The 17,385-nt window shown below is 43.0% G+C and overlaps 1 protein-coding gene across 1 annotated transcript in view; it reads left to right on the forward strand.

Annotated features, from left to right (window-relative positions):
• The first annotated feature begins 1,891 nt into the window (after window positions 1–1,891).
• Window positions 1,892–17,385, forward strand: part of Arl8b (ADP ribosylation factor like GTPase 8B) — a 33,273-nt gene continuing 17,779 nt past the window's right edge. Inside the window, exon 1 of the mRNA XM_051155021.1 lies at window positions 1,892–2,167. Coding sequence (XP_051010978.1) covers window positions 2,045–2,167 — 123 coding nt within the window. The 5' untranslated portion in view covers window positions 1,892–2,044. The remainder of the gene's footprint in view (window positions 2,168–17,385) is intronic.

Consider the following 17,385-nt stretch of genomic DNA (forward strand, 5'->3'; position numbering starts at 1 on the left):
CTTGTTTGTTTTTCGAGACAGGGCCTCTCTGTGTTAGCCTTGTCTGTCCTGGACTCAGGGTCTCTCTGTGTAGCCTTGGCTGTTCTGGACTCGCTTTGTTGACCAGGCTGACCTTGAACTCACAGCGATCCGCCTGCCTCTGCCTCCCGAGTGCTGGGATTAAAGGTGTGCGCCACCACGCCCGCTCCACATGCCATTTTATTTGTTTGCTATATGTTATGCTCTCGCCACTGGACTGTAAGCCCCAGGAGGGTATGAATTTTGCTGTTACTATTGTTTTTCTGTGCTAAAAATGAACACTGTGTCTTGCACATGCAAGCATTTCATCGTTGATCTAGACTCACAGATAGGGGAATTTTATTCAAGTTAATAATCCCTCATTTTTCTTATATATATACACGTATATGTACATACACACACGTGTGTGTGTGTGTTTGTGTGTGTGTTTGTGAGAAGGTATCGTGTATCTTAAGCTGGGCTCAAACTAGGATAATCTTGAACTTGTGATCCATTTTTCTTCACCTCTCAAGTGCTGGGATGACAGAATTGTGTCACTATACCCACTTTATTCAGCCCAGGGACAGAACCAGGGCTTTGTGCATGTGAGGCAATTACTCTGCCAGCTGAGCTACAAACCCAGCCCTCGTGCACATATTTTCTTATGTACATTGGAATTAAATGACTACTCACTTTTCACGAGTTACACACTATTCCTTCTTGTGATTGCATCACAGTTTAGCCAACTCGTTCTCCTTTGCTTTTACCAGCCAAAGACATGGTGCAAAATTTCTGTTTCCTTAGCAGAGTTGAGGGTGGATCCCAGGGTTTTGGGCATGTGTGGCAAGCTCTTAGTCTCTGAACTGCATGCATCTCCATCCCTGTTTTCCCGTGAAAGGATTTTCTAAGTTCTCTTTGTAGTTCAGGCTGGTCTTGAATTCACCAAGCAAGACTTGACCCACAAAACTCCTGCCTCACGTTCCACAGCTCTTGGTTTACAAGTATGCACCCTACACCTAATTCAGAGCATCATCGCCATCATCATCATCGTCATCATCATCTGACAGAGTCTCATGAAGCGCAGATTGGCTTTGAATTTGTAAATCTTCTCCCTCTATCTCCCAAGTGCTGGGGTTACTGGCATGCATCAGTATGCTCAATTTTATCTAGTCCTGGGCACTTAATTCAGCCCAGGAATGGAAACCAGTGCTTCATCCATGCCAGGCAAGCATTCTACCGCATGGATTATATCCCCAACCCAAATTCTGATGTTTTATTTTGTGTTTAAATCGTCAGAATATTAACATTTCCTTTCAGGGTATTTTGTCAATGAACAATTATAGAAAAATTCAATCAATAAGAGAATAAGGGTCAACTTTTAAAAAAATTTCATTATTATTTATGTGTATTCATTTATTGTGGGAGTATGTTCGTGTGCTTGCAGGAGCCCACAAGGTCGGAAAGCCCTGGATCTGGATCACCTGGTGTTGAAGTTACAGGCTGTTAATGGCCTCCAGATGTGGGCGCTGGATTCTGAACTCAGGTCTTCTGGAAGCGGTTTTAACCTCCGAGTTATCTCCGTAACTTCCTATTTTTTTGTTTGTCAAACTCCTGATTCCCCTGCCTGAAATTGTTGGCTGTGGAGACCAATAACTTGGAAAAAAAAAAATGGTGAGTGAACTTACAATGAAAGAGGGAAGGCATATGACAAAGTGAATTAACACTAAGGCGATCCAAAGACTGTGCCGCGGGATGCACCAACAGGTGGCGCTGCCGGCGGCGGGCGCTCGGGGCCCAACCCTCCCGCGCCGCTCTTGCCGTGCGCTTCCGCGGCTGCGCGGGGCCAGGCGTGGGGGGTGGGTAGGGCGAGTCATATGACCCGCTGGGCTTCCTGGCTCCGGCCGTCTCAGCAGCCAGCTTGTGTCTGTCCGAGTCGCTCCGGGGGCCCCGCCGAGGAGCCGTTGGCGGGTTCGGGGCCGATACCCGTTCTTGGGAAGCAGTGTCCATCGTCGTCCGCGCCCGTCCCCGCTCTCTGCCGGCCGCCGCCATGCTGGCGCTCATCTCCCGCCTGCTGGACTGGTTCCGCTCGCTGTTCTGGAAGGAGGAGATGGAACTGACGCTCGTGGGGCTGCAGTACTCCGGCAAGACCACCTTCGTCAATGTCATCGCGGTGAGCAGCCGTCTGTGGGCGGTGTCCCGTGCCTGTCACCTCCCCGAGGGCCGGGCTGGGCGATCCTGCGTGTGTGGGCCTCGGAGGTGGTAGCCGGCGGGTCAGCAGCCCGGGGGTCAATTTCACGCCGCGTTTTGGTGGGAACTGTACCTTTAATGCGGCTTGGAAAGGGTTAATCTGAATCGGTCACAGTTGCCGCCTTTGGGGACTGTGGAGGCTGAAGGGTTAATTCCAATCTGTCACTTTCTCACCCGGACGGGTGAGTCCGGCCTTGTCCAGAACGCCTGCGAAGGGGGAGCCACTCTGAACTCTCCACTTGGGACGAAGGAGCCGTATTGTGAAAGCAGGCGACCCGTGTGGGCGCCTCTGGATGCCAGGGGGAGCCTTGGCGCCTCCAGTTCGCTGGTCGTTTGTCACTTGTCGGTGGAGAGTTGAAGACCAAACTGATGACCTGGCTCACTGGTGGAAGCTGTTGCAGAGACCATTCAATTCCTAGTATTTATTAAGGCAAAGAGTAAGGGCGAGGCGAGTTTCTGTTTTCGCAGAGCTGAGTGTGTTAAGCGGGTAGATAGATGCATTCAACATAAAGTTAACTATCCTTCAGGGTTTGGCCTTTTGAAAGATTTTGTTTTGTTTTGTTTTGTCTCCTCCTAGAGAAAGACTTTGCTTGGATTGGGCTTATGCAGGCTCCGGGAAATTGCCTGGAGAACTTAATTATGCGATTAATTCACTGGGAGAAGTGGTTATTGAGTTTTGGTTTTTTGGTTGCCTGGGAAAGGAATGGGCGTGAAGGATTCCTTGTCTGTCTTTATTTAGAGCTAAGAAGTCACCGTCTTAGGGCTGTACTCCCAGGGTTGAGCTTTACGATTGCTCTGAAGAGAAGTGTCGGCAGTTCTCATACCTTCAAGAGGACTGATCCAATCCTCTTGCAGGAGACAAGCTGAGCTGTCCGACAAGTTTGGCTACTGGAATAATTCAGACACACTGCCAAGGAAGGGAGAAGCTAGGTAACTTGTGACTCAGTCCGTGTAGTAATAGAGCAATAGGCGTGAGCAGGACCTGGAGAAAGAGGGGATCAAAACCCAAAGGTCTCTTGAAAAAGGATGAATATAAGTGTAAAGGAAATATGTGTGCTGAATGTTTGATTTCTGTGTTGTGCTCCCTCCGCCCCCAGTGAGTATGTGTTTAAGACAAAGGGAATCAGGTGGAACAGACATTAGGCTGTCTTTAATATCGGAACTTTTCTATAGCCTGCAAAGTATTTATTTTCTGTTATTTACTCTAGATAAGGATTGGAGTTTCCTAGGGAATCCTCCTCTTGGACAAGATGGGGTGTGTGAGTGTGTCAGTATGACCAGTTGGATCTGCTGTGGAGTAGTAGTTAATGCAAAGACCCGCACTGATGAGTAGAATTGAAGAGACATACCGCGTACTTTAATGCTTATATATCATTAGACAGTGTGGTTTAGTGTAACAAGCCTGAACTTTAATGCCAAGCAGCCTGGATTTAAAATCTGGATGTGCCACTTAGCATCCTTGGGTCTGGTTGGTTGAGTTGACTGCTGTTTTCTTATCTAGTAAATGTAGATAACAATATATTTCTTAACAGAGTTGCTCTAAGGGCTAAGTAGGAGGACTAGGGAAGTGATAACATGTTAATATTTTTAGTGGCTGTTCTATGCAATGCAAGCACATGGGGATATATTGAGATAGGAATCAGCGGGGCTTGTTTCCTAGTGTGCTCTGCAGTTAGGTTTATGGTTTGTGGGATGAGGCACCTGATGCATAAGATTATTGTTTGTTTTGTTTTTCGAGACAGGGTTTGTCTGTGTGGCTCTGGCTGTCCAGGACTCCAACTCACAGTGATCCACCTGCCTCTGCCTCCCGAGTGCTGGGATTAAAGGCGTGTGCCACTAGGCTTGGCTTGCATTAGATTCTTGTAACAGCTGTTAAATGTCTGTCTGTAGTGTTGTTGAATTTAGTGACCTGTTATCAATCAATATTAGTGTATTCTTTTGGAATTATGATGGTACAGTCTCTGTTAAAAAAAATCCCACAGAAGACAGGCTATGTTTAACTTATTTTATCATTCCAAATTCTCTATATAGTAAAACATTACATTATCCCCCCCACATACACAGATATACATAAAATAAATAAATCTTTTAAAAAAATTAAAAAAAATTTTTAACTGGTTTTACCATTATTATCCCAAATTAATTCAAATAAGCCATGTTTCAAAACTGAAACCAAGTATGATAATATAAATTTGTACCTCAAGACGCAGTAAGCAGAAGGGTTATTACAAGTTTGAGGCTAGCCTAGGCTATGGGGGAGTCAAGATCAGCATGGGATATAGTGTCAACTTATATAAAAATAAGTAAAAATAACTCAAAATTATTCTGCTTTTGAATTATAAAGGTAGCTTGATAACAATGTGTATTACCAGCTAGTTGCCCATGATTGTCCACTACCCTCACCTTTCATGAATAAGCACTTTCTCTTAATTTATGTCACTATCTGATAGATTGGGGGTTAAGAATGTGGTCAATTGATGAGTACCATCTAACACTGCACAAAGCCCTGTGCTCAATCCCTAGTACGGCTCACCTTAGCTTTCTAGTGGTCTGCTGTGCAGTTCCGTACGGGTTATATGCCCTAGATCTCTGGTGTTTTCAAGTGTCCTTATTTACCTCTTTGGCCTAGTGGTGGAGTGCTGCTTACTTCTGTTCCCTCTCCTTGCCTTTTTTTTTTTTTTTTTTTTTTTCCTGAGTTGGAGTTCAAGGAAAATTTCTAGTTAGAAACCTGAAGGACTCACATGGTGGAGAGAGAACAGACCTGCAAGCTGTCGCCTGACTTCCACACACACTCTAAAGTGTAATTAAGAAATTACTTTCAGCTGGTGTGGTGGCACACGCCTTTAATCCCAGCACTCAGCAGGCAGAGGCAGGTGGATCTCTGTGAGTTCAAGGTCAGTCTACAAAGCGAGTCAAGGACAGCCAGGGCTACACAGAGAAACACTGTCTGGAAAAACCAAAAAATAAAATAAATAAATGAATAAATAAATTACTTTCATATTGTTTGTAATTGTAAAGTTAATTTGTGTCTTCAGAAAACTAGGGAAATATATTAACCCATTTGCTCACTATACCAGATAAAAGATTTGAGGCATTTTGTTTGTTTGTTCTTGTTTTTCAAGATAAGCTTTCTCTGTGTAGCCCTCAATTTCCTGGATAGTCACTCTGTAGATCAGGCTGGCCTTGAACTGAGAGATCCTCCTGCCTTTGCCTCTTGAGTGCTGGGATTAAAACTGTATGTCACCATTGCCAGGCTGAGTTTAGTTTTTCTAAGATGTGACAGTTCAGCATCCAAACCTTAAGCCTTATGTTCTGTTCTGAGGTGTGCTATTTTTTTAAAAGGTTATTCTGCTTCTTAAATTAGATGCTGGCTCTTGTAGTTGGATCCAGTTTCATAGTTTGTACATTCTAGTTTAATACAGTAGAATGATTTTTGTTATTATATTCTTTGTGTGTATATTGTATGCATACGTGGAGGTCAAAGGACAGCCTGTGGGAGTTAGTGATCTCCTTTGACCATGTGCGTCCTGGGGATCAGACTCAAGTCATTAGGGTTAGAGGTAAGTACCTGTACCTGCTGAGCTATTGTATAGCCCCAGAATTATATTCTTATCTCATATCTGAAAAAAACTTTATTTTAAAAATTAATGCTTTAGGGATTGCTTAGTAACCTCTAAGGGGCTGGTGATATACTTCACTGATAGAGTTTGACATGCTGGCTGTCCAAGACTGCTTCAGTCCCCAACACTGTAAAACAGTGTGCCTGTAATTATGTCTTTAGACTTATACTGGCAAGATGATTGTAGACTTCAGGTATCTAAGAAGTAACTTTTTTTTTTTTTTTTTTTGTCAAGACAGGGTTTCTCTGTGTAGCCTTGGCTGTCCTAGGCTCACTTTGTAGACCAGACTGGCCTTGAACTCACAGAGATCCGCCTGCCTCTGTCTCCCAAGTGTTGGGATTAAAGACGTGGGCCACCATGCCTGGCCCAAGAAGTAACTTTTATTTTTGCTCAAAAATTGACTTTTTTTCCTCCTAAATTGGGTTAGAAAGGAAATCATGTGTTTGCAGAATGATACTAAAAATATTTTTGTACCATTTAGTTAGTAACAGTTAATTTAGTATGTATGAAAATAGTGTTACTATGAGAAGTTCTTTAAGGCTAAATTTATTAGCATATATTTCTATGTGGCTGAATTTGTTTGAGATACTTAAGAGACTGTGAGTTATAAGGGTAGAGTGAAGGCCTGAGAGCCAGCTATACTCCCTTGTTCAAGTCCTGAGTCTGCTGTGCTGTTGTTTGCAAGCCCTGTAAACCTTGGGCCTAGTTTTCTAGTTTGAATTCTGTCATGGACATGATTCTTCTGTTGATGTGACAAAAACAATGACCAAAAGCAACTTGGGAAGAAAGGTTCATTTAATCTTACACTTCAAGGTAACGGCACTTCATCACTGAGGGATTCAGGCAGGAACTGACGTAGAAGCCATGGAGGAGTGCTGCTTACAGGCTGTTTCCCATGCTTTGTTCAGCTTGCTTTCTTAAATAGCCAGGACCACCTGCCCAGGGGTGCTGTCGCCTACAGTGGGTGCAGTGTGGCTCTGGAGTAACATGGAGAAAAGAGATGATCACCCAGATATAAGAGGGCGAGGAAGGAGTGACTGATGAAGTGGATACAGGCCTAGCTATGCAGTTGTTTCTCTAGTTTGAATTCTGTCATGAATTTTTTTGGTTAGGTGATGGCTAAATGAAAAAAATAAATTCCATACTGAAAGTATAAAATTTAATGTGAAGCTTTATAGCGCCCATTTTGAATGGCAGTTCTAGCTGTATATAAGTTTATTAAAGTTGTATAGACTTTGGGTCTCATTAATTTTGGTGTGTGCTGTCTTATTTGCAGTTTTTTTTTTAAGATGCATTTATTTATCTTATATGAGTGCTTTATCTGCAGAAGTGGGTATCAGCTCTCATTATAGATGGTTGCGAGCCACCTTGTGGTTGTTGGGAATTGAACTCAGGACCTCTGAAAGAGCAGACAGTGCTCTTAAATGACTAAGCAATCTCTCCAACTCTTATTTGCAGTTTCTTAATAATAAAGTTTATAAAAGTCATTATTCAAGAAAGTGCCTTATAGTTGTAGCCCCAGGCCATTCTGATGGAGATAATTCCTTAGTCATAGTTCCCTGTTCCCAGATATGTCTGTGTTTGTGTCAGGTGGCAACAACTAATTGGCACACCTCAATGCTTGCTTCTCCATGTGTAAAATGAAGGTAAAGTAGGGCATGTCTTCCAGAGCCAGTATGTAAAAGCTCTTTGTACAGTGGGCACATGGGAAGTCTACTTTAGTGAGTCCTGTGTCACTGGGCGGAAACACCTCATCTCACAGGAATAGTTCTTTACTTTGACTTATGGCTTCAGAGGCTCCATCAGGGTTCATTAGTCCCCATATTCCTAGTCAGAACATCAAAGTGGCAAGAATGTATAGCTTAGTCCATTACTAACTTAGTCATATTGCTAATATGACGAAAGTCATATTTATGTGTGTATACACTGTATGCATGTGGCTTGTTTTCTTTCATCATTTGGGTCCATCAGACTCAACTTGTCAGGCGTGGCAATGAGTGCCTTTATCCACTAAGCCATCTTGCCAGCCCTATTACTAACTTCTTGGCATTGGAAGCAGAAAGAAACAGAAGGGGTTCAGGGATAAAACTATATCCCCCTAGACATGCCTGCCATGACCTGTCTCCAACCAGGCCCTACCTTCTACTTTTGCTTGCTTTAAGAATCCATCAAGGGGCTTAGTCTCAGTGTGGTGGCTAATGCCTGAAACCCAGCATTGAGGAGTCTGAGTTGTAGATTACCCTGGGTTACAGAGTAAAATGCTGTTTAAAAAAAAAACCAAAAAACTAGGGGCTGGAGATACGGCTCAGAGGTTAAGAGCACTATCAGCTCCCTCAAAGTCTTGAGTTCAATTCCCAGCAACCACACGGTGGCTTACAACCATCTAGAATGAGATCAGTGCCCTCTTCTGTTTTACAGGTGGACATGCAAGCAGAACATTGTATACATGATAGATAGATAGATAGATAGATAGATAGATAGAACTTAAAAAAAAAAAACCAAACTAAATAAAATGAACATAGTCATTATACGTAGGCATATCCCGAGAGGTGTTCTTTACCTATCTTGTAGGAATTTCTCATTCTACTCAAGCTGACAAGCTTAACCATAAATTTTAGCTACGACACTACTGTCTATAATCTGCTTACCTCAAAAGCTGGGACCTCCTTTTCATTGATAACACTAGAACGGTGTTTGGTACATAGTTGGTATGTGCCCAGCCATGTTTCCCAGTAAACCAGTAGTATCCAAAATATAAAATTAAGCAAATAAAATAAAATTAAGCAAAATTTGTATTTATGAACTCATATTAAGTATTCCAGAACTCAAAGTATAATATTAAGAGCAAGAGTTTTATGCCTGGTGCCATAGCGCACAACTCTAATCCCTGTGTTCTGAGGCAAAGGCAGGCAGATTTTTCTCAGTTCTGTGAGCCTAGGCCAGCTCTAGAACCTAGTGAGTTCTAGGCCACCAGGGCTACCAGATGAGACTGTGTCTCAGAAAACAAAAAGAATGGGAGTAACAAACAAAACCAAAATGGGGGTGGTCTGGAGAAAACAAAAAGAACAACAGAAAAAAAAAAAAAAAAAAAAAGGAAACCAAACCAAACCAAATTGAGGGGCAGGGCATGGTTCTGGAGCCAGCAGGTTTGGGTCTGAATAATGTGATGCTGGTGGCCAGACCTTGTCTGTAGAGGTGTCACTCAGCTGTGTTTCACCTCAGCAAAGAGAGATTTTTTTTTTTTTTTTTTTGGTTTTTCAAGGTTTCTCTGGGTAGCCTTGGCTGTCCTGGAACTCTCTTTGTATGTAGACCAGGCTGGCCTCGAACTCCCAGAGATCCGGAGTGCTGGGATTTGTGCATAAAACACAGTTAATAAACAGCCACATTCTCAAGGTTCTGTGGGTGCTGTTTAGGTTCAGCCCTTGTCCACGTTTCACTTGGTTATACTTTAAGGATTAGTAGCTTTGGTTTAGGAAGTAAGCCTTTTTTGCTTAGTTCTTGGAGTGTGTTGAATTTAATCACTGAGACAGACTAAAACAGATCTTTAGTAGTTAGGCATGGTGGGCACACTCGGGAGGCAGAGGCAGATAGATATCTGAGTTCAAGGGCAGCCTGGTCTACAAAGAGAATTCGAGAACAGCCAGGGCTATTACACAGAGGAACCCTGTCTTGAAAAAACAAAACAGAACAAAACAAAACAAAACAAAAAAAGAAAGAAAAGATAAAGATCTTTAGCCCTAGAGTAACTAGGAATCCCTCACCTCACGGCATGGAGTGTGAACTTGTGCCAGGAATGTAGTCTTCCATTGAGCTAAATTCTCAGCCTCGTTTTCTTTCTTAGCTAGCCTGAATGTGAGAATAGTACAGTTAGCAGGCTTGGCAGTGTAGGGTAATAATACTTGCTCCTCAAGCTGAGGCAGAGGTTAGGCGTGGTGGCGCACATTTTTAATCCCAGAACTTGGGAGGCAGAGGTGGGTGGATCTCTGTGAGTTCAAGGCCAGCCTACAACCAGGACTACAAGAGAAACCCTGTCTCAAAAAAAAAAAAAAAAAAAAAAAAAAGGGCTCTTAAGTTTTAAAAATTACTGCACACACAAACAGAAAGTGGTATTGTAGTCTTCCTGGAAGCTCTCATCTAAGCACACCCTTCACCAGAGCTCCTGCATTCTAGAGGGAGCCACCTGGGATACAGGCCAGGTCTTTTCTTTCTTTCTGTGGCCTTAGTCTCCTTTCCATAGAGGAGACTCCTGTGACATAAAGCTGCCAGCCACCTCACTGTTTCCTTCAAAGACACTCATGTTTCCTGGCCAGCATCTAACACTGGAGCCTTTATTGGTTTAATGCTCTGTTCTGAGCAGAAGAGTTCTAATCGACGTACAGGATTCCAGGTCTTCACATCATTCTTAAGTTACCATGAACATCTGAACTGAACAGTAGGAAGGTTAGCTGAGTTGCTGGTAATCCATCAACTTGTCAACAGTGGGGCAAGGGACGGGATACCTGTATTTTGAACTCCATGTTGAAAATTGTTTCTACAATACTATAATGTTACAGAGCCAAGAAGTATGTGATACCCGTCTTCACCATGTGAGAGGAGCTTCATCACTGACCTCTATCCTAAACCTGCCATGCATGCACTTCCAGTGCCAGCAGTGGAGAAGCTGAGACAGGTTTGAGTTTGAGGCCAGCCTAAAGCAGCTTGTTGTTTCTTTGTTTTGTGAGATGGGGTCTCACATACTCTTAAGAAGTCTCGAATTCACTACGCAGCTTGAGATGACCCTGCACTACATACCCCTGAGTTCTGGGATTATAGGTGTATGCCACCCATGTCCAGCTAGCTTCAAGTTTGGAGTTTGGATCCATAAAGAAGTTGAACTTTGCTTGTGACTTTCATAACCACAGATGCTTCTTTATGGTTGCTTTACCATTCCTTAAGCTCAGCTCCTTTGGGCCCTGTGAGGACCATTAGTTTGGAAATTCAGTTACAGCTTGTTACAGTAATTTATGCTTACTTTAGTCTTCTTATTACATATGAAGGAAGCTCTTGACTATATTAGCCTTCCTAGGAACACTTGAAGATTTTGACAAGCTTTGAAAGGAACTAAGATTTACAGGTGAATTAGTGAGATGTGAGAAAGACAAGGAAATGGACCTTCCTTTTTAGTGTTTGACTGTGATGCTGACAGAATGAGACACCAATGTACTAAGCCACTTTCTTATGTACATTGTATTTATTTACTTTATGTGTATAGGTGTTTCCCTGTGCATATATCTAGGCACCATGTGCATACCTGGAGTCCATGGAGGTCAGAAGAGGGCATTGAGTCACTGGGGGCTGGAGTTAAAGACAGTTGTAATCTGCCATGTGAGTGCTAAAGTATCTGCACCCCCGTCTCTGCTTGCACAGCATACTCTCTTTGTATGTAAGCTCCTTGAATGTAACACTGGTCCATTGTAATTACTGACTTAAGTGAAGCAGTATAGGGTAATACCTATTTATTTATTTATTTATTTATTTATTATTTTTATTTTTGATGCCCTTTTGAAACAGGTTCTTACTGTATAGCCCAAGCTAGCCTGGAACTTGTTATGTAGCCCAATCTGGCCTCGAATTTGTCACATTATCCTTTTGCCTCTCTCTCTCAAGAGCTAGGATTACATGTATGATCCACCATGCTTTGCACTAGTTTCTGGTTCTTGTTGAAAATTTTTGGTCATTCTGAGAGAGAAAACTACAATGGTATTGCTTTGCCATAACTCACTATGCATGTGTTAGGCCATCATGCCATGTAGGTTGCTCATCTCTGGCTTGTTTTCTTGCTGACAAATTTGCTTTCTAGATGAAGTTGCAGTGGCTTTAAGTTGATGGCCTTTGTCAATGTTGAATGTACAATGTCAGCAGCTTCATCCCCTTTAAAACGTCTCAAATGGCTATTTGGTGTATTTTGTTACTGCTCTTTAATGTTGTATTTTAAATGTACAGTGGCAGTTGGGTTCATGTGTTTGAACACTTGGTCCCCAGCTGGTGGCACTCTTTGTTGAGGTTGTGAAACCTTTAGCAGGTGGGGCCTTATGGAGGAAATGGATTGATCACTGTGGGACAAGCCATTCTGCTTCTTGATCTGTTCATATGCGAGAAGGTTCTTATAGCTGCTGGCTTCTGCCCCTATTGCCATCTGTCACCTGCCTCCACCATCCTGTCTTCAAACTATAAGCCAAAATAAATCTTTTCTCTTCTCTCTTAAGTTGTTTCTTGTATTTTATCATTTTTGTCATGGTGACGATAAAAAGTAACTACTCTAGTAAGCTAACACTGACTCTCTTCTCTATTTCCCTATAAGTAATGATTCTTGTTTGCTTGGGAACAAATTACCTTGAAGTATTTGAGGCATTATACTGAAGTGTAACATAGCTTTTAGGTTTTTAAAATTTAGACTTGGCCTTAAATAATCAGTTTTGACACCATTTAATTGTATCTGTGACCTTAATATCAACTTTCCTTTTCTGTAAAATGAGGTCAGTGAAGTGGATGGTGTGTTGGCATTACTACCATCACTATTATTGGGGTTACTGTTATTAACATATGCTGCTGGGGATTGAACCCCTCATGCACACTAGACAAGTGTGCTGACACTGAGCTACATCCACAGCCTACCATCATTACTATTTCCATGAATAGTATTCATCAGCAATAGTACCCAGCTAATTATAATGATGCTCCTTCCCCATCATATATATGTATGTATGTATGTATGTATGTATTTATTTATTTATTTATTTGAGACAGGATCTAAACATGTAGCTAGGCTGGCTGTGAGACGATCTTCCTGCCTCCTCTTCCTGAGAGCTGAGTCTATAGGTGTGCTGTCTCACCTGGCTTGAACAATGATGGATTCTTGGTAAAGAAGTCATGTGCCCTTAGGAATTGTGTTGTTACTAAACCTCTTCCTGAACTGTTGCCTGCCAGTCTCCATTCTGATGATAGTAAGTGGGTTATAGACAGCTAATGAATAAGTAAAGATGCTCATATCTATCTAGAAAGCACCCCCGTTTGGAATCTGTACTATATGCCAGACTCAGTATTTCATTTAAGAGCTGAGTCTCACTGTAAAACAATGGTGACCTGATTGACAGAGCTAATGGAATGTTTTTTGTAGTGCTCAGTGTTTCTTGAGAGAGAGGAGAGGAGCCATTGAAAGAGAACCTGTGTCATCCTGGGTGTTTTCTGCAGCCACATTGTATCCTACTGTATAGAGGTGGGCAGAGGGAAGGAGGACGGCAGACACACACACACACACACACACACACACACAGAGATACACGGAGACACGACACACACACACACACACACACACACACACACACACACACACACACAGAGAGACACTGATGTTGGGGGCCGGGGGTGGGGGGAGAGACACACAGAGACAGTGACTGATGTCATAGCAGTGCTCTACTGATATCTTAAACAAACATAGCTGTGGTTTGAATGCCTCCATAGGCTCATATATTTGAATGCTTAGTCTCAGCTGGTGGAACTGTTTGGGAAGGACTAGGAGGTGTGGCCTGTTGGAGGAGGCGTCTCACTGGGGTGGACTTCGAGGTTTCAAAAGCCTATGCCATTCCTAGTTAGCACTCTCTTTGCTTTGGGCTTGTAGCTCATAGATCAGGTACAACTCTGAGCTGTGACTCAAGAGCTATGCCTGCCTGCCTGTTGCCATGCTCCCCACCGTAATGGTCATGGACTCACCTGGAGCCATAAGCTCCAAATTCTGTGCTTTCTTTTATGAGTTTCCTTTGGTCATGGTGTTTTGTCACAGCAATAGAAAAGTAAGGCAATAGCTGAAAGGGATGCATCATGGTTTAAGTATTTTCAAAATAATATTATTAGGGCTAGTAAGATAGTTTAGTAGATAAACTTGAGTTTTTCCCCACAAACAGCATACGATAGAAGGAGAGAACGCACTCCTCAAAGCTGTCCTCTGACCTCCACTTGTGTGCAAGGGCATATGCAAGTTAAACATCCCACTTTTATTAAATTGTGCATGGTGGTGCACACCTGTAATCCCAGCACTCTGGAGGTTGAGCAGAGGACCAGAAGTTTAAGGTCATCCTCTCTACCTAGTTTGGGGCCAACCCAGACTACATGAAAACACTGTCTCAAAAAACCAGAAGGGAAAATAACAAATGGCAGAGTTGAGCATGGATTTCAAGATAAAACGCTTAACATGAAGTTGGTCTCATACTGCTTCCAGGGAAACAATCTCTGTAGTTTGAAACTGCGGCAGCCATTAGTGACTATTTAGGCCTGCAATTAAGCAAATGTGAGAAGCATGAGGAAGTTACCAAGGAACTGTCTCCTAGGTTACAGTTAATCCATGATTCCTGCCCTACTCAGAACCTTTACAGTTCAGGATGGGGCTGAGATAGCTGAAGCACAGTAAACTACTTTGCCTCACAATCATGAGTTCAGGTCCACACCTAAGATGTGCACACAAGGAGATGGACAGGAGGATCCCTGGGGCTTGCTAGCCAGCCAGCCAGGCAGGTGTCTTAGTTCCAGTGAGAGACCCTGTCTCAAAAAAAAAAAAAAAGAAAAAAAATGGGGAATGATTGAGGAAGATATCTGATGCTGACTGCTGGCCCAGAACTTCTTCCCTTCCTTCTTCTACTTCTCAAGAAGTGCTGGAATTATAGGCACGCATCACTGCTGTCAGTCACCATGATTATGTGGACAACCCTCTATTCTGTTCATATGCTGTATTGCATTTTTATTTATATTTTTGGTGTTAAGTAATAGATCCAGGGGCTTACTGAGATTAGGTAAGTTTGCCATGGAACTGCATCCCCAGCACCTTCTGGCCTCCTCTGCCTGTACTCTTTGGTATTGGGTGTTGAGTGCATGTTAATATATTGTATCTCTGGGCTTTACCACAGAGCCAAGCTTCTAAATCATTTGATGAAAAATCTGCTAATACGAATCTGTGATGGATTGTTTCCCTCTTGCTGCCAGGATTCTCTGTCTTGGTGGGTTTCTCTGTGTAGCCTTGGCTGCCCTGGAACTCTCTAGACCAGGCTGGCCTAGAAACCACAGCTTTCCACCTGCCTCTGCCTCCTGAGTGCTGGGATTAAAGGAGGCGTGCGCCACCACGCCGAGCCCTCATTCACCTTTTTGGTGACATTGTTTTCTTTTATTTTTGAGAATTTTAGTACAATTACACATATTTATAAGACAATTATATTCTCCCCTCCCCTTCATCCTTCTCAATCTTTCCATGTGCTCCTCCTTGCCGTCTTTCAAATTTATGGCCTCTTCTTTCATTAATTACTACATGCATATATGTCTATACATATCTTTCTAAATATAATGTGTTTGGTCTATATAATGTTACTTGTGTGTATGCTTTCCAAACTGACTTTGGTATTGAATAACCAGGTGGTGTGCTCTTCTCTGGGGAAGACTTTCTCCCACCCTTAGTTGCCTGAGTTCTTTGTATAGTGTTGAGACCCATGGCCTTCCCCCATTCACTCTGGTATGTCTGTTGTTGTCTTTCTTCAGCTCGTGTAGGCAGTCATGTTGGTGAGACTTTATGAGACTCCAGACTTTGTTTAACCCTTGGAGAGAAAGCCATAAGTGGTGGTATATGTGTATAATCCCAATACTCTGAAGGCTGAGTCAGAATCACCAGAAGTTCAAGGCCGGTACCAGGGGAACCAGGGCTACCACATTACTGACTCGTCTCAAAAAACAAAACAAAACAAAAAAATGAAATCTTAGAAGAATGATTTGTTTTTTGATTTTGCTTTAACAGGCAGTTCCCTGAGAATCCAAGAAGGTCAGCCTTCTAAGGTCTGTCTTGGTAACATTAGTTCAGTTTTCAAAGACTGCATTGTGCTTGATGGGTATTTCTGTCAACTCTTGCTGGGAGTCGTAGGGGAGTAGGTGCTGGTTTACACTGCAGTTCTGTTCTTAGAGCTGTGTTTAGGGTTAACTTGTGTGCATCTCTGCTTGGGGAAGAGCTTAGGAGTTCACACATAACCTTATGGGCTCTGGGGTCCCTGCTTTGCTGTTCCATTCCCGCAACTCAGACTGTTCTAGAGGCCAAATGATGAGAGGAGAGAGGGAAAATCAACATGGTATTCCTCTTGTGGAAGGCTTCTCACGCTGGGAAGTTTCCGTACTTCTCTTAATAGACGTAAGTTTTGTGTGAGGGGGAAAATGTCAACAGTCTGTTGTTGTTCTGCCCCCTAAGCGCTTGTTGGGCTGCAGTTTCTGTTGTTAGGATTTTCTCTTCCCTAGTGGTCAGGGTTCCTACTCATAGCTTGCAGGCCTGGGTTGTGTCTGGGGCACTTACTCTCAGGACCGAGAGTAAAAATACTCTAGGGCATTTCTTCTTCATTTGTGTACTGTATCCCTGCACCACAGAACTCTGTCCTCACCAACCAAGGCTCTGTAAGGAGCCGTTTCTGCTCATACTTGCTGTCAGTTTGCTTTTGAGTCCACCTAAGAGATTGGGAAGAAGCAAACAGCACAGCTGGGGAAAAGTGCCAGAGAGTTTGTGCTTGGAATTTGCCTTCCTTTTCTAGGTTTCCTACTGGCCTCACTTTTGAGAGTCCTCAGCAGCTCTAGTGCACTCAGTCTAGGGCAGTAGTTTTCAACCTCTGAGTGAACATCTCTTGGTGTGAGGGTTGAATGACCCTTTTGCAGGGGTCACCTAAGACCAATGGAAAACACTTTACATTACAATTCATAACAGTAGCAAAATTACAGTTATGAAGTAGCAATGAAAATAATTTTATGACTGGGGGTCACCACAACATGAGGAACTGCGTTAAAGAAAAGGTCACAGCATTAGGAAGTTGGAGAACTGCTGGACTAGGATTTAGTTCCCAGTGGAAGTAACAGGTAACACCACTCATGGTTGCTGAGCTTATACCAGGCTTTATTAAAAATTCTCTCTCTCTCTCTGTGTTAATCCATTTCTCCCCCCCCACCCCCCACCCCGAGACAAGGGTTCTTTGTGTAGCCCTGGCTGTCCTGGAACTCTCTCTATGGACTAGACTGGCCTTTATTTTTAAGCAGCCCCTGAATGGAGACTGTTTTCATGTACCTTTTGAATCAAGGAAAACAAGGCTGTATAAAGTTAAGAACTATGTAAGGACTCATAGCTAGGCTGGCAGTGAGGTCAGAGGTATAATTTTGTTAAAGCGACTATGATTCATTTTAATGTTTAGTAAGGTTGAAAACCTGCAGTATAGGGCTCGAGAGATGGTTCAGTGGTTGGGAATACAGGCTGTTCTTTCAGGGATTTGATTTCTAGCACGCTCTTTGGGCATCTCATAGCCAGCTGTGACTCCAGCTCCTGGGGATCAGACACTTGATGTTGGTGCCCACATGCAGATACCCTTACATAGACACACAATTGGAAAGAAAATAATAAGAGTAGCAGCATTGTCTGAGCCTTGCCATGAAGCTTTTTCTTGTGTTTTAGACTAAAGGACTTGTGTTGCAGAGTCAATGG

Source organism: Acomys russatus, chromosome 13 (genome assembly GCF_903995435.1).
Source record: "Acomys russatus chromosome 13, mAcoRus1.1, whole genome shotgun sequence".
Taxonomy (NCBI): domain Eukaryota; kingdom Metazoa; phylum Chordata; class Mammalia; order Rodentia; family Muridae; genus Acomys; species Acomys russatus.